Source organism: Argopecten irradians, chromosome 2 (assembly GCF_041381155.1).
Source record: "Argopecten irradians isolate NY chromosome 2, Ai_NY, whole genome shotgun sequence".
Taxonomy (NCBI): Eukaryota; Metazoa; Mollusca; class Bivalvia; order Pectinida; family Pectinidae; genus Argopecten; species Argopecten irradians.
This window is the reverse complement of record NC_091135.1, coordinates 10,504,824-10,528,991: the sequence shown is the minus strand read 5'-3', so window position 1 is coordinate 10,528,991 and position 24,168 is coordinate 10,504,824. Positions and strand designations below refer to the sequence as shown.

The 24,168-nt window shown below is 33.5% G+C and overlaps 2 protein-coding genes across 3 annotated transcripts; one reads left to right on the top strand and one right to left on the bottom strand.

Annotated features, from left to right (window-relative positions):
* Positions 1–402: 402 nt before the first annotated feature.
* Positions 403–6,729, bottom strand: LOC138314414 (tripartite motif-containing protein 2-like). 2 transcript variants are annotated; one of them, XM_069254732.1, is made up of 2 exons: positions 6,625–6,729; positions 403–4,351 (listed from the first exon to the last, which is right to left on the bottom strand). In XM_069254732.1, the coding sequence occupies exon 2, from the start codon at positions 4,320–4,322 to the stop codon at positions 2,427–2,429; it is 1,896 nt and encodes a 631-aa protein (XP_069110833.1). In that variant the 5' UTR covers positions 4,323–4,351; positions 6,625–6,729; the 3' UTR covers positions 403–2,426. The 2 variants fall into 2 exon arrangements, with proteins under 2 accessions (XP_069110833.1, XP_069110834.1); XM_069254733.1 differs by lacking the exon at positions 6,625–6,729 and adding an exon at positions 5,637–5,788.
* A 6,545-nt stretch (positions 6,730–13,274) lies between these two features.
* LOC138316879 (fibroleukin-like) lies at positions 13,275–22,649 on the top strand. Its single transcript, XM_069258526.1, has 5 exons — positions 13,275–13,660; positions 16,326–16,399; positions 17,783–17,879; positions 20,769–20,933; positions 21,926–22,649. Exons 1-5 carry the CDS (start codon positions 13,381–13,383, stop codon positions 22,180–22,182), a joined length of 873 nt encoding a protein of 290 aa, XP_069114627.1. The 5' UTR covers positions 13,275–13,380; the 3' UTR covers positions 22,183–22,649.
* The last annotated feature ends 1,519 nt before the right edge of the window (positions 22,650–24,168 follow it).

Below are 24,168 nucleotides of genomic sequence, written 5' to 3'. Positions count from 1 at the left end.
TAATTATGCAATGTAATGTAGTTAGTAATACGATATATATTATGATGTCTTATATTAACTAAAAAGTGTAAGAAAATTAGGCAGTATTTTAAATTTTATTTACGTAATATGTTGCAAAATAGTTATGGTATAAAGAGTAGAGTACTCATGTATATAGAGCGTGGTAACAAATGCATATACATATTGCATTATACTGATATGTATTGAAATGCTAGTTATGTATGTAGATAATGTATATATACATATTGCATCATATTGATATGTATTGTAATACTAGTTATGTATGTAGATTATGTAATTTATGTATTTATTAAACGCATTTGTTTGATTGGCCTAATTTTACACTCTCCTCTGAAAAGAAATAAATTTAAAATGCATTTTGGATGCATGTACAATTACATGTATAACTGTTTACATTTATTACACAATCCGAAATAAAATATATTACAAGAGCACATATATACCAACCGGATAGATACAAGCCCAGATATTTTGAGTTCAAAACAGACTGAAGACAAACATGTTGACATAAATTACATCAGCTGGAAATGTTTATACACAAGGAATATTTATTTAATATAATACAGCATCGTATACTTGTGAATATGAAGCGATTAAATCGTGTTTAGTTTTATACTCAATTACTGTTTTAAAAGACAAGTATGCTGATTTAAATCCTTTTTTATATATACCGGCTGTAAATAGTTGTATTTTTATCGTGAATTGGTATTAAATGCCCACTACCTTTTCGAAACTGTTTTTAATTTTCAAAATGGGAATGTAAAACAGTATCGATAATTTTGTAGACTCGCAAAAGGTATTAGCGTACGTTCAATTCCACTCTTATCATCACCCTCTGATGAATTTAATTAAAATAACCAAAATGTAAATTTTCAAAACGCGGGTTGTCTTACGTTTCCCGCCGTCGTCCGAAATACCGCGCGTTAATTGACAATCACTGTGCCAGACGCACTGTGCCAGACGGCAAAATAGCGAAATGAATCTCCACTATTATCATGTTTGTGGTTATAACTTCATCTTAGGCCATCGATATATTTTTTTATGTCATAAATGTTTTTAAGAAACCTTAAAATTTTGCTCCGGAAAGGTAGTGGGTCTTTAATACATATATTGATTGTCATACCATTCACATGTTAATGCTTAAAAGGGTACATTTGTTTACTAGTGATAATAGAATAGCACAGACATTTAGCTAACAAGGAAAATCAACGTTCCATGTTTAGTAATTTATGAGTCTAGTCTGGTAGCTATCTATAATCATGTAATGAATATTCATGTGTTAATAAATAGACTACAAAAAACATTATACAAATCATGGTATTTGCAATGTTATAGATAATAAGAGAGATTTTTTGTATGAATTACAAATGCATATTTACGTAATATATATGTACATTATGCTTATATTATGCAAACATACTTGTAGTTTTTCTCTGCTAGATAAAGTCACTGTACACGTTAATCATCTAAACACCTGATATACGGTCTTACCACATGCGTTTGGCTTTATAAATATACGGATATCTCTATTATTTACGTGTAATGTTAGCTGTGTCAGGGACACCGTATTGAATACATCGATATATCTAGTATATACGTATATCTATAAAACCAAAAAGCTCGTGGTCTAATTTAAGAAATTCTGTTTCTAGACCACCATTAGCTCACTGCATGGTGTCATACCGGGTTGCGCAATTCCTATAAGTTAATTCACTTTAAGTAATCGATTACCCCGATGTTTACAGTGGATTTAATCCATTCTCGAGAGAAATTGTGGGGTAAAAGAGATTTACATTTAAATATGTTCAGTGTCAGTTTTAAAAAAAAATTCACATATATGCTATAGAGAAAAGATTCTAGTAACACAACAACGCGTATAAAAACACCCCATTGATAAGCAGTCTAGTAGCAGTCTAGAGAACATTTAAATGGATAGTCCGTCCAGAACTTCCGTTCAGATTGCATTAAAGTAATTGTGCTTAAATACTAAGGGATTTACATCAAGTAACCAATATAAAAAACACGTGAAAAATATTATCAAATCAATTAACAGAATTACTCGTGTGATCAATATCACGATCAGCCCTTTCGTTATGATGTTGTGTGTGCATCACAAAGGAAGGAAAATATTATATTGGTTCCCGCTTCAGTTACCTCTCATGCGGAAGCTTCATAGACTCGTTCCTCTACTCTCCGCCAGGCTGCGCTCCGCTCATATCACTAGTGAAGCTTGCGCAAGGGAGGTAGCTTCACGGCGAGCGGAGCGCAGCCTGGCGGAGAGTGGGGAACTTTGGGAGTGGGAGGTGTATCTTAACGAAAAGGTAGCACTTCACGATAACACTACATGAAAAGCACATCAGCATAGTCTTATAAACTTTCATCCACACAAGGTACAATAGTCTGTGCTAGAAAAACGAGCAAGGGCGAATTTGGCACATGTTTCTGTTCTCCTTCGGTCCCCTTGCAGGCATCGAGATGAACATACGATCTGTATTCCGGTCGATACTAACAGCCTCTCCACTGGCCTTGATCAAATTTGATCTCGGTCCTTGGGTGTAAATACGCATGTCAAAGTTATGAAACGGACTTGTGAGGACAATGTTTGATCCAGACGCGGCGATACCGTAGGGGCTTTCGTTTCCACAATCTTGCATGCTGATCAGCTTCAGTGTTGTACCATGACTACAGTCAACAGCGAGTGTGGCGATCTGGTTTTCAACTTCGTCTGCCACATACAATATGTCTCCACGATCGTCGAATGACAAATACCACATTCTGCTTATTGGTGAAGCGGGTTTCTTTTCCTTGACCCATGTACCCAGAGTACGATCTTCTGCTCGATCAACGACATGCACTGAGGTACCGTCTCTGTTTGTGCAAATGAAAGCTAATCTCTGCCCCCGTATGTCGATCCCATAACAGCGACCAGGGGTTTTGATATTTCCTTCCGAGCCGCTGATTTTCCCATTCTGGACTCTGAAAAATTGTATGAGGTTGTCGTCTGGGAAACTCACAGCTACGACGTCACCACCGGCGGAGCAGACATCCCAAGGATCGGAGCTGAAGCCCATTTCTGACAAGAGGTTAAAGGATGGGTCGAAGAACTTGATTTTACCATTGCTTTGGTCTGTGATTGCGAGGGTGCCGTCGGGTAAAAACGCACTTCCAGTAATCAAACAGTCGTCTTTGTCACGGCTAGTACGGACGCTGAATTTTCCTCTTGGCAGGAATTGCTGTGCATGTGGGTTTAACGTTGAAGCTCTAAGAAGAATATTCTCACGAATGGCTTCTATTGCGTCTGCCTTGTTTGACTTTTCACGTCCCTTTTCACGCGGGTTATAATTTTTAGATGCAACTGCATCTTTAAAATTGCCTTGTTGTTTAACAGATGTACCATTGTTCTGAGGGGTAACTTTAATCTCACCAAGACGTGAGAGAGATTGTTTGACAGATTCATTTGGTTGAAAGCGAAACAGTAGATTAGTATCGTCAGAATCGCCGGATTCAATAGCATCATTAGCCTCGCGAAGAACGGTGGCAATACTGGATCTTGAATCAAGAATCCACCGACTGGTATGACCACCTCCGAAGATATCAGTTTTAGCGTTATGGAGGTTTCGTGCGATCTGTTCCCCGCGTAAAATATCTTGCTCCAACCGACTAATTCCTGTAGCTGCAACGGTCTGCACGTGCTCTGTCACGTTCGACTCCCATTGGTCCAATTCATCTTCAATGACCTTTCGCCATGAGCTTATGCTTGTTTCGGCCTCACGTAAACGTAACTGAACTTGTTGTCGTTTACTTTTCTTTTTTTCCATCCATTTGTTAAGCAACTGAAGCTTTTCCTCAAGTTTCGAACTCTTCTGTTTGGTTTTCTCAGCAGCCGCTTCAATAGTGCTAACATCATTACACTGCCTGTGCTTTAGAACCACACACATGGAACAAATAGTGCGTTCATGGTCAGAACAGAAAAACTCGAGTTCCTTACCATTATGTTCATCACACATGTTGTCGGAGTCCTCCATTTTGAAGTTATCCAGCAAGGTTCTAATCATGTGGTTCGAAGGATAGGAATCCGCCCATCGTTCCAATGGCACATCTTTCGGACCATAAACCTCCCTTCGACAAGAAGGGCAAGGGAAGCACTTCTTCACATTTGACTCCATAGACTTGAGTATCAGCTGCTGCAGACATTCTTTGCAAAATGTATGAAGGCACGGCAGGGACTTCGGTTCCTGAAATTCTTCATAGCAAATTGCACAAGAGACAATATCTCGGAGGTCTGCTGAAGGCATGTCCATGAATCACTAGATGGACTGCTGTTGGCGCACTGAAAATAGAAACATTACGTCATTATTGTCTGATCATCGTTCAGCATTACGCTACACTAAATAACATTTGATAGGTACATCTTATGAAAGTGAAATCTGAACAAAAAAGTGGTAGCACAACCTGCTATATAAATGCTAGCATTCATGATCCGAACGTGCTGTACTCTTTCGTTTGAAACATTTATTTTCCCATTTTAGCATGATTAATTTGAGTTATGGAATTGTATGATGCGTACTTACACCTCATAAAGTAAGCATCTATAGCAAGCCAAATCGTGTAACTTAAAAACCGCGAAAAAATACTTTTCTCGTTTTTGGTTCCATTTTACCCGTGGAAATGACTCTCTAGAGAGTACAGTATTTCATTTAGAGAGCTTGAAATATGTAATATTCTGGTACCAGAAGAAGTAGATTTATGTTAAATGTCCACAAACAAAACTACCAGTATAGGGTATATATTTATAGAAGACCCAGCAAGTTTAAAGATTTAGAACTGATGAAATCAGAAAAAAAAATTGAAATTTATCAAAATATCTTAGTTAGTTGTAGAAATAGGGACAGAAACTTGATTATTAGTTAACACATATACACCTATATAACCGATTTCCTCTACACTATAGCAAGGTGATGAGTGGGTGGGGGAGAGAAATTGTTTTTGCTTAATTTTGTGTGACACGTGTATTTCATGTTTGTATATATGTTTAAACTGATCAGCCAAATGGCTTAAAGTAATAAAAATAACTTGAACACATTAAAATACAACCATAATACGCATTTTAAATGTTAAAAACGCTTTAGGTGCTTTATCAGCGAGCTCAAGTACTTGACATGAACTCTATAAATAGATTTCTGGTATTTCCTATTCTAACACAGAGGATTACGTAAGATTTCCATTTATAAAATGATAACATATATTAGAGTAATACTGTATTATTATAAACTTATGCTACTAGGCAAATTATCAGCGAAATTTTTATTACCGAAATATCATCGTAACTAATTCAATGTGTCATACATTAAACCATTTGTACTGTAATATAACATATCCCGAATAGCTTAAAACGTTTGTTATACTAGTAATAAGCGAGTTCAAGTATACTATGTTACAACAATGATGAAAAGAGCGAATAACATTTGATGACATATTAAATTGCAACACGATTGCCTTGAGCACCAACGATCAATGCCCAGGATCTCAAAAGAAAAAAAATATACTTGTATATGTTTTCATGCTAGAATATAGTACATGAGAGAAATAGTATAAACTACCTCAGGAAAACTTACCAGTTAAATCAGCCGACATTAGAAGAATGCGGATCTTCTAAGTAAACATTGAATGATGTATATAGAACGAACGTGTCCGCGCATGTGTGCACGTAATAAACATACGGTTTGATAATTATAGATATTTCCTCATGTCTATCTATAACTTGGGTTGAAGCTAAATTCATAAAGAAATAAGTGCTAATTTCAAAGAATAAAGTTTATAACAAGATAGTTTTGACAATAATAAAATAATAAAATGTATAATAAATGAGCTACATTACAATTTAATCTGTACATTTCAATAAAATGATTATAAAATGTTCTTTTTCATACATGAGTAATCGACTGAACTAGCAAGGCTTATTTGGGTCGTATATATCTATTAATAGACACTGGGGGATTTCTCAACTAGAAAATGAATAACTATCACGATGTGTTCACGTGAACACGTTAAAAATAGATTTTATTCATGTAAGACAAGGGTATCAACATTGTCTCAATTCACATTTGAAATTAAAATAATATGTTTGAATTTATATTAGAGCAAAAATAGCATTACAACGGACATATTTCGACATCATCTTATATAGGAAAATGTAAACGTTATATAGATATATTTATATAAAATGTATAAGATTTATACTGAATGTACAGGTGACATGTTACATTATAGTTAAAGTGACATTATATGCATGACACTTAAACATTTTTATGTTTAATCACTTTGTTCAAAATTGAACGTTAATAGCTATAATCATTTGTAAGACAAAACATGAAGCTTAAATCACTACATATTTATTTGTTGAACTCAGTTCATTGGTGTCTCGATTCTTCTGCAGTATACAAAATTAACAACTTGTAGTAGGTATTTACTGGTATCTACATGACCGTGGCCTGTCAATAGGAATTTATTCTATTATGGAGAAAGAAATGAAATTAAACAATATTACTGAAATACAAATGTATACGTATGGTAAAGAAAAAGAAAATATTAAAGTAAGCTCACCTTATTTAGACAACCACACAATCAAGTTAATGTTGACTGGTTTATATTTAGACTTTGGAAATTCCAGGCATAAATAAATCTGTTACCTGTACCTATTTTTAGATATTGACACATCCAACCTATGCCAGTAACGGAAGTAAATGTACTAGTCTGTGTATACTGATAGCTTGTCAATATATTGAACTGACGATATATTGCACCAACATTTTATCTTCCAAGATGATAAGTTTGTTTTCCTTTCACTCAGAGCAGCAGAGAATAACTTTTCCACCAGCTGACTGCATGTTTTCATTTTTAATCTGACTGTAACAAATGCCAGTTTAAACATCTATTGAACACATACAAACACGGCGATAATTTAGACAATTAATCAAATCAGTCTTGCAATATGAGACTTTCCTATAATAGGGATGGTCACAAAATGATGTAAAACCAGAGGCTTTTGAGGGATATTTACAACTTTTTGTAATTCCAAGGTTTAAATATCCATATCCATCATATACATATACGAAAGAATATGTTTTTGAAATAAGTTTGCAGAAACACACGACTGCGAGTCAATTTCCCCAAAATTGTGTGATATTTTAAAGCAAATCCTATCTGTTATAGTAAAACTAGCCTAGTGTTTTGAAACAAACAAAAAAAAAATGTTGAAATGTTGAATGATAATTTGCTTTGATGCAATGACGTCATTAGGCTGGGTATTAATGTATAACAGCATCAGACGACACCGAGGGTATTGCATGGAATAAACCAGTAATATACCCGTAGGTATGAGAGACATCCGTACATTATCCATGTCAACATTTTATTGATTCTGCAAACCTCGATTCGTTAATATATTGGTCACGGTTTGTCATCATGTATTGTCGGTGTGTGTGAATGATACCGTTGATCGTTTCATCGATCATGAGCTAGTATTCAAACCATCTTCACAGATCCATTGTCTATTTTTGTTTACTAATGCTAAAATGTTTTAGCATGTAAATGTATATAAAAAGTCACCCCTGGTCTAAAACAATATGCAAGGTCACTACGAATAGGTATGGTAACAATGATTTCAGCTAATTCCGCAAATCGATCCAATTCTCATTTCGATATGTATATGTATATACTGCTGGGATAGTGCTAAACAATATACTGATTTAATTTGAATATTTGCCTAATGATTGTATGACATTTCCCATTGGACAATGGCCCACTGTCATCTTAGTATGGTTGGCATGTTGTGTACTCGGTGAGTGACACCGCTAGTTTAGTGTTGAGGTTTCGTCTGCTATTTGATCGTTAATTATCGATTGTAAATTAAACATTTTGTTTGAATCCATACTAAGTGTATATTATGTTTCATTTTTCAAACCTCTCTGACAATATACAGAATGTATTTGCTGTAATTTCTGCTTTGATCAATTAGGCTGTATTTTAAAGACAGATTACCTTTCGATTTAAAAACTATTTTTTACAACAACATGCAATATGTAAATTAGATATTAAAAATAAATGATAAATTCAGTATGTTCCTCTATTGAAAATTGACCTAATGAATCTGAGTCTATATTTATTTTTTTAAATGGAATGAAAATGAAGAATTAATAAGATTGGTAAGATTGTCTATAAAAATGATATTATAATGAAATATTTTATCCCTTTTGAAGTGGGAGGTGGCGTCACCTAAATAAGCAACATGCTAAATACAAATGTGTAACTGGTTTACATACAGATTTAAGTGAAATGATTTTAAATAAATGATTTTTTTATGAAATAATTAAATTTGCAATGTTTAGATGATATGTAATTTTAAAGGTTGTCATAATTTAAAACATTTTTTTCCTAATTGAAATAAATCATACAGGAATGCGCTATTGCGAGGAGTCGCATATATTTTGGTGAGTCCAGGACTCACAAGAAAAATATCCTACATAAATTGCTGGGACATATTTACTACAAACTTGTTGTGGAAAAGGTAATACTAGGTAGCGATAACTTGTGCCTGAGCAAACTGTACACATTTGACAATAAAATATATGTAAATTGAAAAAAAATAAATGTAAAAAAATCCAAAGTTTAAACGGGTAGAAATTGCTTTGAATTTATTTATATTTTATACCCATGAAATACATAATATCGATATCTAAGAAAAATTATACAGAAACATTAGGTACAAAAAAGTTGTTAAATTTTTAAGTGTCTTCTTTTAAGAATTCTTTGTAACGGGTGGTCGATATTTGGTATAAACTATTTGTAATCTTATCATTCATTTAAATGACACAATGATCCGTAACTTTTCCCCCGTAACTTCCCTTTGTTCTTTGCACTATTGACGAGTCCTAACCAGTAAATTTTCCTTTAGAAGCGCTTTGATCCGTGAATCCAATACTTTCCCTCAGAAGTTTAAACACATTCGGATTCTGATAAAATTCTCAATAATGTTCCAATACTGAAGAGACATATTTTAAAGAAAATCTTTTTAACTGTAATATAGCCGTCTTCTGGTAAGATACAGACACAATAACGTACGACCGGATAAGCTTTAAGCCCACTTCCCTTTTCGAAACAAAAACTAAAAGTTTTTTTATAACAATAATGACATAAGAAATTATGCATATATATCGATTGCCTAATATGAGGTTACAACACCAAGCAAATGATTTGCAGCGTAATCTATGTTAGCAGTGAAGATTTATCTTTTGGCACAGTGATACTCAACTAACGCGCGTAAATTAGGACGACATCGATGATCATAAGGACAACATGCGTTGTGAAAATTAATATTTGATTTATTTTAATCAAATTGTGCGGAAGATGGTGATTAATGTAGTATTAACGGCGATTTTTGAAGACCTGATCTCCAACCTTGACAAAGTTCAGACGTACTTTCTGGGACATGATTTTTTTTTTTTTTTTTTTTTTTTTTTTTTTTTTTGAAAGAATAGTATTAACGGCAAGCTAATAACTTTTAATAACTTTCGTGACTCTACAAATTCATCAATATTTTACATTCCCATTTAAAAAAACCAACTAAAAGTCGTTTAAACACGGTATGGTTTCGAACCAGGAAGTCTACTGGTATAGAATCAGGAAATTTAAATGGAATAACTAATACATATATCAACCACCACATCCACACAAGGCTTTTATGTGTAGGTTTCAGAAGATAATATTTGAAAAATAATTGTGATTACAGCCATTATTATCTGTTGTGAGAATATATATTTGCTAATTAACATCCCTGACAATGAAACCGATTAATTACGTTTGCTATATGACAGGACAATATGACAGCGTTTTATTTAATGGATCGCCAAATGTCGTGACTTTGCAGTTCGTATTGTGTATGCTTCAGTATTTGCTCCGACATTGAATATATGCACGTGCGTGTGCGAGCACGAGGCGTGACTATCTTATACCTGGCGATCTGTCAATTGGTAAAGGGGGACCGTCTTACTGCATTTTTAGTAAAAGACTATTATTGTATTTTCACTCAAAAGTTATTTGAATAACCCTTGACCAAGCATGTACGTTTGTTGTCACGGAGTGTAATTGTACATAGTTATGAACCTAACTGATTTATATGTTCCTTTACATGTGAAATGTATTACACACAGGTATTAACTTTCTTATTCAAGTCATTTTCGCTTTACATTTCGGTATATTTCAGCATTGCACCTTTGCTATTTGCAACAAATTTTGAGGTAATGAATGTAGATGCCACAAGTGTTGCAATTTATTCCCAGATCTATGTATTCTATTTCAAATTATGTAGGTACACCAGTTACCTTCGAGATGAATTGCAATATATGGTGTTCCATGTAATGTATAAATATCATTGGTTTTATTTTATGTGTTTAGGTACACTCTCCTCTGGAAATTTATATTAATATTTATCGCTAGCGAACAATGTTAATAGTTAAATGATATATGTGTATAATATTCCGCTGATGCCTGTCATCTTTCTTTAAATACATGTAAATAATAAATATAATTCTTTTCACGAGTTACATATTTATACATTGTACGATTTTGAAATGTTTATGTAATTTATTTTGTGTATGAAATCTTGTTATTTTTAGAGGAAATAAAGATAATGGTGGTAATTATTATTCATTCATTTTGATTTAAATTTCAAATTATTGACAATTATTTGATTGACATTATATTGTTGTTTACAAAGGAAGTTACATGACATCAATATTAGCAGCTCAACAAAACAAACACACATGGTACACTATGTATGATAGAGGTATCATCCCTTCTTTCAACTGCACCAAAGAAAAGATAGAGGCCTTAGTTCGAACCTGATCTTTTTTATGATAAGGACAGTCACTTCCTTTGATGCATTGTGGATAAGCAGAGCGAGACGACAAAATTAGACATTGTTGTTTGATAACTAACATTCAATTTACATTTTGATGTTTACATGTTTACATTAGTACGGCCTTGATAATGGAGATTCCTAGACATATATATCAATAATTCAGAAAGAACTAATGCAATTATTTAATTAACACAACATGGCATTGTCATTCTCATTAACAATGTCAGATACACATCGGGCATTGCGAAGAAAATGTTTGGATTTATTTACCTGCATCTCACTTTATTTCTTTTGACGAACAGATAATGTTTCCAATTACATCAGACATTGCGAAGGAAAGGTTTGGATTTATTTACCATTTTCTCACTTTTTCTCTTTTGTCGAAGAGATAACCGTTCCAATTAACTGCAACAAACAAAGAATAAAGCGTAAAGCTAGAGATGTGTATGGGAATTTTGTTCTAATGTATACACAGTGGCGTAGGAAGATGAAACGTCATGGGGGGGGGGGGCAAAGGTCCTCAATATTTTGTAACCCCCCCCCCCCCCCCACCTACAGGAGGAGATTAATTCAACTCCCAAACCATATAATATATGCTTTATGTACATTTTTCATATATCACTAAATTTAATCCTTGTACACATTTATAGACAGTGGGGTCGCTAAAAGGAAATTAACGAATACGCAAATTGGCCAAATTAGCGTGTGAGCGTCGAAGGTGCAAGATTTTGGTGTTTTATTAGGGGTCTGAGGGTGGCCCCCGGGATGAGTTTTATGTATTTTGATGATTTTGCGATCGCCCAAAAGCACGAGAAATTTGGTGTTTGGGGGGTCCGGGGGTCTCCCCCGGGAAAAAATTACAATTTAGAATGGCTTAGATGAGTTTTACGATGCATTTTGATGAATTTGCAAGCGCCCAAAGGCGCGAGAATTCGGTGTTAGGGGGGTCCGGGGGGTCTCCCCCGGGAAAAAAATTACGATTTAGAATGGCTGAGATGAGTTTTACGATAAAGTTTAATGATTATAAAGCGTTCTTAACATGGTAATTTTTCGATTTAAAGCTACCTGCATTTAGAAATGATAATTGTGTCGTCATAACATTATGGAACCCTACTCGATCTGAATATACCGGCTTCACACCATCGGTACATTGTTGTGTAACAGAAAAAAAATGAATTAATTGTCTCGCTAAGACATATAAACAAATTGATCTTTTAAGAGACATTTTTTTAAATAGTACATAGAATCCCTTGATGGACATTTTTAGTCTAGTTTGTGTGTATTGAATTTTTACAATTTAAGGTTTGACATTATGTGCTTGAACCTTTTAGGAAATGCGCCGCGCAGCGGAAAAATTTCTAGAATGAAGTACGAAAAATGTGCAGGAGGACCCTTTTTTCTTTCAAATAAGCCTTTTTTAGAAAATTTCAGTCCTGGGGAAAATGGGGGGGGGGGGCAAAAAGACATGTTTGCCCCCCCCGTCCTGGGGAACGGGGGGGGGGGGGCAGTTGCCCCCCCCCCCCCCCCCCCCCCGCTTCCTACGCCCCTGATACACATTAGCAAGTATATTGGCACAATATGCATTGTACTAGATATTCTGTATTTGCATATTACATACATGTAGATATCTGACCTTGTGGGTAGCCTAGCTATCGAATTGTGACATAATGTGTATGCGAACGTAATGCCATACTTTTCAAAGAAAACGACGCTCAAAAATAATATCTTACGCGCGGTAAATCTGTAATATGCAAAGTATTACGCAACTGCTAACAATACTTTCACGAGTTTTCAATACAGAATTCTCTACTCGAAGCTAGTATCTTTTTTTTCAAAAATAATGATATCTTCAGTGCACCCTGTACGTTTTGTAAACAAAACGAAGACAGTTTTATTCATACATTTGTTGACTGTAAATGCGTAGAGATATTATGGTTACTTATCGGAGACGGTTATGGATTAATATCTATTAGATAATTAATTTTTGGCAAAGTTGGAACACGATATTACTTATCAGCACTACTTATGATCCACAGAGTGATGAAAAATACATTGTACATGGATGGGATGGCATTATTTTAATATATACAGTACCAGGAGGGAAAGATAAATGCATTGTGAGTAATCAAGACCAAATCAATTAAGCAACGTGGGTATCTATACAGCAAATACGATATGCATCAGTAGATAATATTTTCAGTGAATAAATGAATCTATAAGAGAACTTTGACCCATTTGTTATATCCAATGACTATCACTATGGCAGCAACTACTGTCATGCATCAATGATGCAATCTACCATTATGATGGAATATTATGTAGAGTAACGTTTGTGAAACGGTCACACTAATGCCTCCAGTATTTCCGCAGTGGTATAGTTGTATTACTTGTGCTAAATTCATTTCGAGAAGGTTCGAAGCAGACAGGTACAGCTTATTAGGATGAGGATACACTATATGTTATGCGTTTATTTGTGTTGTTTAAAATACAGTGTAATTGCTAGTAGCTATTATGCTGTATTGAGTGGAAATGCAAGTGAGTCTGATCTACTGTCCAATACAACTGGCGTTAATGAACTACCAACTTGTGCCAAACGATGTAAGACTCCAGAATGCAAGTCTTTTATGTACAATTTTGAAACCAAAGTGTGTAGCACATTTTCCAGTGGAATTTCCAATTCATCCGGAACTTCAAATGTCCAAAATAGATATTTTCAAAAAGGTAAATAGAAAATTAAGTGGAATTATAATAACTTAATGCCATTGAATTATAGTATTATGTATTAAGTTTTGGTTTGTCTTTTATAAGTTTTACTTATGTGTTATATATCCATACCTTAATAGAAACTACACTAGTATTCCAGCATATTTTAGAGTAAACATAGTTGAAAATAAACTCTTGAATTTTAGCTTTAAAGGTCCACTAAATTTGTGAAATAAATATTAAAAGGTTTTTAAAAACAATTGTAATATAATAAGAATTATATCCATGACCTAAGATGAGGATACAACACCAAACAAATGTGAAATTCTCTGCGTAATCGATGTTAACAATGAAGATTCATTTCGCTGTTTTTGTTGTCTGACACAGTGATTGTCAACTAACGCGCGGTAATTAGGACGAATGCGGGAAATATAGGACGACCCGCGTTATGAAAATTAACATTTTATTTTAATTTAATTGTGTAGAAGGTGATGATGAGTGTTTTACTAACTGAAAGCTTATAAAAAGTTTTTGCACAGTTTTTTTTATATTTTACATGTCTTTTCTCAGTATTTATTATGATGTAATTATTGTGCGAGCAAAACATAACGTTGTACTTTTCCCAACAATAATATTTATTAATTTTATTCTAATTAATTTACAAAACCATGTCAATCCATTTTTGAACTTTTCCACCTTCAAACTTTTAACTAAGATGATGTAGAGATAATGTCCATCTTTTGAATTAAGTCTTCTATGACTGATTATTGAAAAAAGTAATGTAGTTAAAATGTAGATACAATGCAAATATTTAAAATTTTAGACCCTGCTTAAACAAGTGATATTTTGTATGTCTATATATCACTTCTTGTACTTGATCATAATATAGTTGATAAAAAGTGTCTATGAATCGGCCCTAATCTTAAATGTTACTGTTGAGTCGTATATTGTTGTGTTGTTTGTAAATTTTGGCAAAATATGCAAAACAATATCAGTTTAGCTTATTCACAGGGTTCGTTATATATTTCTGTCATCAAATCAGCATGCCAGTGGTTTTACTAGTGTCTATAGCAATCTGGACGTACAATGAGCTCTTGTTTGACCGGATTATATTTTACAAAACATGCATGTCGAGTCCATTTTGGCAATGCCATGCAAATGGTATTGTAACTAAGACAAAGCAAGAAAACCTATCTGAAGTTCATTTAAATTAAAGATGCTCCACCGCCGACAGAGCATAAGTGATATTCATCATTTGAACAAAAATTGGTGTTTAATTGTGTATATATTTGTCTAGTTAACACAAAAAGTGATATGAAATAAGTTATTTTGCCTTAGGTGCAGGCGCATTAAGTAAATCATTCCATATAGGATACAGTGCCACGGATTTTTTTCGGGATGCAATTAATTATTTTAAATATTTTAACTTGAAGTAAAATTAGAAGCTCAAACTTTTCAATGATAGTAATGGTGTAATGTAATTAACTTTTGTAACTGAAGAAAAATACTAAATCGTCTGCTGCTGTTTTTGATAGTGAAAAATATTATTTGTCAGCGGTGGAGCATCTTTAACGTTTGTTGATACACCGGCCTATTCGAGTGACATATCCAACCATGAATGACTAATGCTCCCTACTGGGATTTGATTGATTGCTACAAAATTGTACCAACCATAATTAAAGATTAGAAAGAATTAGAGAATAAGTGTTCTTGTTGTCATGCGGTTGACGTTATCAATATCCACACAATAAATTGCATGAGTTATGGAAACCCGTCAACAAATACTATTTTTTTGTGATAATAACCGGTTCTTCCTTATCTCTAAAAGTATTTATATAATTAACACTGTACTAGAAATCATACCAAATTAGTCGACCTAGCACTTTCATTCTTTATAATCATGTCTGTAGAGAAGTTTTAAAAGGTAAACATAGCTTGCTAAAGTATTATAAATAACAATAAAATTGTAATTTGCTTTTAGATTCAAATAGTCTTATTTGTTGCAGTTGGAAAATCATTTAATACCGACCAATTTTGTTAATTAACTTAGTCAATCAGAAGTGATTGCAAAGTTAGCATAATTAGCTAATTGGAACCGAATCTGAACCGAAAAGTCAGGATGATCTTTATATTGCCATATCGTGTTTCGTCCGCTACCATGCGCCGTCCGCCGCGCGTAGTATCAACTCCTTTAAAAGCCTTTTTCTCCTTTACTCAAATGTAAATGACTACCAAATTGTGTCATAATTTAAGATGGTTTGTTAAAGCTCCATAAGTCTGTACTATAAGACAATAACTGTTTGTGTAGATATAAAACAAGGTTCAAATTTAAAACTATTACTGTTATTAAAGAGCTTTACTTTCGTTTGCAGTACTATTTTGAATTTCCTGTTGTATCTCTCAGTCAGTAATAATCCCGGGTAGTTGAACTGATCAACAACTTACATTTATCACCTTTACGACGCATTGATTGGTTTTCTCTAATTATTCTCCCATTACCGAACATTACATCTTTAGTGTTAAAAGTGATAGCAGTTACCTCTCATTTATCTGTATAATTTTCTAGAAAGTTCGACATTTCTTGTAACCGTACTGAATTTTCTGCTAAAATCACCACATTATTTACATACACTAGGATAGTGACACTGTCACGCGCAAAACTTATTTTTGTTTCTTATTTCAGGAATTAGATGTCCTACGGTCAACGTGCATGGTACATGGGCCAACTGTGAGATTTACCAGTCCAAATGCTGGCTTGTAAGTATACGTCTATCACACGAATTCCCTTGACCCTCTCTAATCGCTGAGCGATGCTTTTTTAATGGAGCCAACCGAGCTCTTTTATTGAGTGATTTTATAAATATGAACAATTTGTTAAAATATCTAAAAAAAAATGTTGTCTCCATATAATTGCAACAGTTGTGAAAGGGAACTAGTATTTTGTTCTGCTTTTATTCATTAACTAATGAATAACTTTTTAATATGTGATATACTAATGAATAACTTTTTAATATGTGATATTTAGTGTTATGAAACAACACAAGGATAAAACGTATCTGTTTTATACAAAATTGTGCGTTTTATACAAAATTCTGTCATTGTGCTAAAACGAATTATGTTTATTCTAATATCACGTTGAGGATGTACACCTCTGAGAAGTCAAAACTTTCCTTTATTAAACATTTTTTTCTTATATACATTTTCAAAAAAGAAGCTCATACCCTGGCAGAAAAGCAAAAAAAAAACCAACATATATCCGTATGACCATTTATGAGCTATTGTCACCCATACCCATATATATATATATCTTCGACAAAATATTTGATTTAATGGGATTTATGGCCACATACACCATATATTAAAGTTACTTTTTCCTTATGGGTTCAGTGACATATATGAATATTTGCAGGATTTATTGTACATTTGTCTGCTGTAATAATATAATAGTTATATTTCAATAATTGTCTTGTTTTCCTAAGAATAGCAACATATTATCACCCTTACCCTTTATTTGCAGTTACAAAAATTACCATTTTTAGCCAACCAAAATTACCCTAATATATATATAAAATTATTCAATAAAGCTAAAATTGTTGTCAGAATGACGATTTAGTAGAATTAATTAAAGCAAAAAAGGTGAAAAGTTTACTCTGCGCCAAAGACATGTTTTTAAAATGGCCGCCAAACTGGTCTATTATTTGACAAAGTTTGCAAATGGCAACGTCCAATAGATTCTATTATTTTTCATATCTCAAAACTTACTTAGTCTAGATCTCAGCGAAATCTCAACGCGACTGAAACATCATTGGTGTGCATCTTAGGCATTTCTTTTTTTCTAAAACAATGACGACAAAAAAATCTGTTTTCAATCCGATATGCCGTTCTATAAGAAGCAAAGGATTTCTTCTCACATATGATAAAAATTACCATCTCGTTCTTCTTTTATTAAACCTATGGTAAAGTTTTCCCAGATAAAAAAATCAAAGTTCTTGCTCATTCAATCCTCGGCATATGCCAAATACTTTAGCGATATCAATTAGTATTGTACTATAAATAATCATGCACGTTATTCAAGACTAAAATATACCCCTTCGAGGAACATGTCCGGTTTATTTTACCCTGAATGTTTGTTTGTTTCAGATTGTTCAAAGGAGGTATGATGGGAGTCTAAAGTTTGACAAAACTTGGGACGAGTTCAAAGCAGGGTTTGGTGATCTAGATGGAGAGTACTGGCTTGGTAGGTCGTCTATGTTATGTATTTCTGCTGTTTAAATGAAATGCAATGAAAGTTCTTACTGGCTCTCTTTCATATTCCGTCTATGCATTATACAGAGTTAGCTCCCTTGCGGGTAGGTATCGATTGTTACGTCATTATTTTGTGAGCGCAACTCACGTCGTTTTCTCAGAAAAAAATATGACGTTACGCTCGCAAACACATGACGTCACTTCAATACCTACCCGCAAGGGCAGATAACTCTGTAATATGCAAATAAATAATAGCTTTGGGCTGGTGAGGACGGAATAACTAATATTAGCTGAACTCAATATTGTCAGCGCCGCACCGCCTAGTATTCTGTGAATGCAAAGCTGATTTTTTTTATATAATTATGCACATGTTGCAAACTATAGGGTCAGAATGATGTTGCAACATTTTGATGAGATTGAGATTGTAGGTATATGTAAATAAATAACTTGTAATAAATGACATTTCTTAATTATTACCCGACATTAACTACTGAATGGCGGGGAACTTGACAGGGGTATATTGATTTGATGTTTAATTTATTTTTGTGTAGCATTAATATTCTGATGTATTGTTTATGTATAAAAGCTCGTCATTGATATGGTCACATGAACACCATTGGTATGGAAAAAGTTTGAAAAACAATAATAAAAATGATAATAGCTACCCTACAAAACAACCAATGAAAGACACAATATTGATGTGATGTCAGGACGGAAGACAAAAAAGAATACATGTCAAAAATCCGGAAATACTGGTAACCTATGTTCCCAGCTTTTTACTATTTAATTACTTGAAGAATTTTAATACCATTTCATACCCATAGTTGTATGCATGGTAAATGAGTTGTTTTAACAAGCAGGTAACGATATACAATACGATATATACGTTTGAAAATATATGTCCTAATGGATTCATTGTCTAATACCTAATGTGCCACTCCGCTGGCTACCTTTGTAAGCTTTACTAAATGTTACTTACCGTAAATTGCTTACGGGAATACTGGGATAATATTCATCAAGATGAATATCTAGCACCTGGAAATCGGTAGCTGGACATTGATCAGGAAATTTGATATTTACACCAGGGTATTGAATTGGCTCAGCAATAATTGAGGAACCATCGAGGTTAGAATCATATTGCCATTTGGTGATTTGAATTCCGGAGTAAATCATGCTTGAAGTAGTACTCTAGACCTAATGGTTTGCCCTAAATGACATTAGCTGTTGATGGGTCTAAAACTAAAATATTCAATGATTTTAAGGTTTTAGGTCGAATGGGTTCCATTGGTTATAATTTGTCAAAATATGATATAACGCCATCCGCGAAGAAAACCTTCTTGATAAAGCGGGGGAGAATACTTTATCATTTTCTATTCTTTACGACGATTAATTCCCTGTAGTACAGTAAGAAAACATTTTTTAGCTCAGAAACCCGCGTTGTTCTTCAAGAAGAAATAGGTTTTTTTTTCAAGATTGATTCTTCCTATTGATTTGTAAAAACACCATCCTCTTTAAGAAAGCTCTCCTTTTGTTCAAATTGGAACCTTTTACGAGTGCACGAATAAGGCATTCCTGATGTTCAGAAGGAGGTCTTGTTGTCATTAAATGAAGTCATTTTACTGCATAAGAAGAGATGTTTTCTCATTTTAAAGAAAGCAGCCATCTCGAAGAAAGTCTTTCTATCGTTCACGTTGGAAGCATTTCTGCAATTAAGAAGAAATTGTTTATGCTGTTTGGAAAATGCACCCCCGTCGTTGAATTAGAAAACCCTTTTGTGTTAGTTGTGTCATGATTATAAGCATGTACACGTATCCACTAAAGGATTTAACTACTGCTAGACCTGAGCATTGTATTCATCTGATCTTATGGTGAATGTTAAAGTAAGAGTATGAGTCACAAACGATTAGTAACTGTGTATATTTCTACGACCTAATATTAAGGTCATAATTATTTGTCGTATTTTTATACTAGCGAATCGAGAAGAGCTTTTAATATCTTATTCACCACCAAACCTTACCTTGTAGTGTACAATTTCATTTTCAATTTCACATTTTACAGTGTCTTAGTAATTGCAAAATGATTTCGGCAAGTATGTTTTAATCTAAATAAACTAAGAATTTTACAGTGTTGTACCTAATGTTAATAAGGCATCATACATGTTTGTCTGTGCATTTGAATGATTTCACGCCTGAATTCATCAAACCTGATGTTTTCCAATATATTACTGAAGAAAAAAAATATCAATAATTTTCGCAAAGTTATGGCACATGCAACTTTAATGTTCATTTTACTTTTTTTCCATTCTCGATTTCAAACTTAAAGTTATATGTGCCGTATTTTTTTTACTCACGAATCAAGATAAGCTTTTTATATGTTATGCATCACCAACAGTTACTAACATTTTGAAAATTGCAGTACTTTAAATACATTGGTTTTAATTTTACAAATACAAATAAGAGCAGAAAATAATTTTAGCAGTACTGCCAAAAATCATTATATGTACGTATCTATAATGAAGCGAAACGAGCACCTACGGTCAGACCATGAAGCCAAATTGTGGTCTACAATTTCATTCCACATTTTTACAGTATTATTAGTAATTGTAAAGTGATTTCTGCAGGAAAGTTTCTATCTAAACATACATAAGGCATAAAAAACAACAATTTTACAGTACATAATTTCGGTGTTGTAATTAACGTTTATAAGGCATCTGAAGCCATTTGAATGATTTTCACGACTTAATTCACCAAACCTTATGGTTTTCAATAGATTAATGAAGAAAAAATAGCATGTCAAAATGTTTGCTCAGTTACGGCACATAAAACTTTAACAAAATATATTTTAAATTTAAATAATTAATAATATTGGTGTTTAATTCCAGGTAACGAGGTTTTGCATCTCCTGACACATGCCCGTAATCTATCAGCCATGTTTGTCATCGAGGATTGGAATGGAGTAGAGAAATACGCACAATATGACAGCATCAAAGTTTCATCAGAGGCGGACAAATATCGCATGACAGTTTCCGGGTATAGCGGTACGGCAGGTAGGTCACGTGATTTTTTCTGAATTTTTTGTTTTTTAACAAGTAAAGTTAATTCTGTCTCATATTCTCGAAGCGTAATATTTAAGCAATAAACTGTTATCAGATTGGACATACAGTTGATATGAAGCCCATCCGGAAGGAAGATAAATAGAATGGCGCCCGTTAGTTTATTACTTATATTTCCATTATGATAATTCAAATTCAAAACTATGCACGTATATCCTTTGAATTTCCCGCTTGCGCTAGTGTTGACGTCAATAAGTTTAATAAACGGAACAGCCATAGCATCAGATTCTGAATATAGTCCAACACAAAACATTTTAAAACAAGCGAAAAAATTAAAATTATGCCATGATATTTTTTATACATGCTATTTGTCAACACGATAATACTATTAGATTTCATAAATTATTTGACCGTTATGTATAGGCGTAAGTATACACTGTATACATTGTCAGTGACGCGACGGAAACGTTAAATATTCATCGATTGACCAGATTGGAGTTCATAGCGTGATATTGTCCATCTGGTTTAACATAGATCAAACGGGAAACTGAAAGTAGAATGGAAATATATATCATTATGCATCCCTTCTAAAACAACACAGAATTTTACATATTCCACGGTGAACGATTTGGTTGGAATTCTTAATCTTCTAACTGTACGCTATATCCATACCGAATTCACAAAGTTTACAAAACATATACCCACCTAGGAGCCTCCTTTATCGATTAAGAGTAATTTACCTGTCAGAAGTATCACGTACGAACAAAGGTAATTATACTACTAAGGATAATTTCTAAACATAAGGCGCTGTACGGAAATGTACAGAGCTACCACCAATTTCTGATGGCGGTGAGCGAACTATTTTTTCATTGCATATACTGACCCTAGTAGGGAACAACCAGCTAAATGAAAAAAAAGACCTTCGAAAGACGTTTGTTTACTAACAGATTGATGACTTAATGAATGTGTATGTTTCTTTGAATCAGGGGACTGCATGTCATACCATTCGGGGATGCAATTCTCCACCAAGGATAGTGACAATGATGGTCATGGTGGCGGTTCATGTTCTTTGGAATACGACAGCATGGGATTTTGGTATAACTTGTGTGTTAATTGTAATATCAATGCAAAGCATATCGTTGATACTGGAGGAACAAATACGCACGCACTAATATGGCTTACATTCTCTAATAAGTTTCAACCGATGAAAAAGTCAAAAATGATGATTGGACCTGTCTCTTAATCTATTTATGGAGTGGCATAATATATAATATTGATTTAAGCGCAATATATGCGTAGTCACTAAAACTCTCGAATTCTTATCATCAACGAAATATTCAGAAATCCATGTATTGACGTATTGCATTGCGTTAAAAATATGGACTTGCAAATTGAAATGGCAATAAAACTGTTTGCTCTGAGCTAATGGAAACACGGGCGCAAGCTTGACGTGAAATATACCTGTGTAGATTGATAAATCTATGAAAACAATCATTCAGTTTCTAACATAACAAGACAAATCTATGCTAATCATTAACTGTTTGAGAATGAAGTTGCATGTTGACTTCGGGAATGTCCTATATGATTGTATTCTTGTAATAATACATTTTTTTTATATAAATTTAGGAATGAAACTTGAAATTCGATTATTTATGTAATATTTATGTTTTTACGACAAATGGAAACAATCCAGCAGTATATTGAATGTACAGGCCGAATGGACAGTACAAGCTAAAATGTATGATAAAACAATTAAAATATTAATTTTGAATGTTCATTTGGTCGTTTTATTTAAATTTAAGGCCATTTCCTCAGGTATGATTATACCATATTTACCTTGAAAGAACGATGCGTTATGCATATTATCAATTATAACTTTATATTTACAGTTTGCACTTACATGGACTCAATAACCATGCTTTCTAGTATTATCATTATCAGTGTATAATGTTAGTCGATGGCGTAGCAACGTGGGGTCATGACCCCACTTTTGGCGGGAACATATGAATGACTCGATTCCAATCAGCTGTTCAATTGAATTTGTTGAAGATGACGGAAGAGAAAAAAATATGGGTATTTTAATAAAAAAAAATATGCAAATGCTGCGGGAATAAATAATATTCATTTACTTGAAAAACTGTAAATATAAGGAATATATGTTTATTTTGTTGAGGTAATGAGGATATAATGATAATGGATCCCGTGTAAATTTTATGTAACCCGGCTTCAATAGTTTTGAAAGTTGATCAGCTAGTTTCCTACAAGTGGCAAAGTGCAAAAGCAACCTTGTGTTCAAGCATGGAACGTGGTCTGCAAATATTGGGCGATGGGACAAAAAAAATAAACAAGCCAATCAGTGATAAGGTTATTTTAGTGAATTTCGAATTAAATTGCAAAGTGTTATAGATTTAAATATATAGCATGTGTCCATTGTTTGGTGTATACTATTCATCTCTGCTTTCTATAATGGCAATTTTCTGCCATCTTGCTATTTTAGGTCACGTTACGGTAACTCGACTATGTCGAGATAATTATGTCGATTAGTCCAGTTATTACACGATTTGTTGAGATATTTACGTTGAAATGTCGACAAATATATATAAGTTAACTTGGTTTTTTATGACAAGACCCATCATACCCTCCAAGATTATGTTATAACTCGACTTGCCGACTTAAATTTCCCAACAAATCGTTTTATAAATCGACTGATCCACATAATTATCTCGACAAATTCGTGATACCATAACACGACCAAAAAAATTCGATGACGGCAATATACCACCATAGTTTTCCTTTGGCAATAAATTTCTCAATTCTTAAATGCAATTTAACAGAATTCATATTGGAAGATGTAGTGGTTTACTGTATAACAATTTACATAAGACGACCAGGGTTTGGTTATTTTATCGATGTACAGTATAACCCCACTAACTCGAACCTACATTCCTCGAATATCCCCCTTTCGTCGAACTGATCGTTTCCTCTTACATTTGTGTCTTTCAAATGATATTTTGATTAGCAATTTTTACAGTGTTTATGCATTATTTTTTTAAATAATCTATGAAATAAGAGTGTCGAAAGTAGGCCGAGCGATATAAAAATACCGTATTTAAACACACTATTGTATATCTATAATCAATTTGTATTTATTTTAACGCATCTCACAGTAGTAATTATTAGACATACCATTACGTTTGAGAATGACGCTGGATTCCCTGGGGTAAAGAAA

What these genes read in the sequence shown, in the direction of transcription:
- LOC138314414 (XM_069254732.1), bottom strand. Translation starts at nt 4,322, where the DNA reads ATGGACATGCCTTCAGCAGACCTCCGAGATATTGTCTCTTGTGCAATT.
- LOC138316879 (XM_069258526.1), top strand. Translation starts at nt 13,381, where the DNA reads ATGAGGATACACTATATGTTATGCGTTTATTTGTGTTGTTTAAAATAC. An exon ending in AGATGGAGAGTACTGGCTTG is followed by an intron (nt 17,880 to 20,768) that starts GTAGGTCGTCTA and finishes GTTTAATTCCAG; the next exon opens with GTAACGAGGTTTTGCATCTC. An exon ending in CGGGTATAGCGGTACGGCAG is followed by an intron (nt 20,934 to 21,925) that starts GTAGGTCACGTG and finishes TCTTTGAATCAG; the next exon opens with GGGACTGCATGTCATACCAT.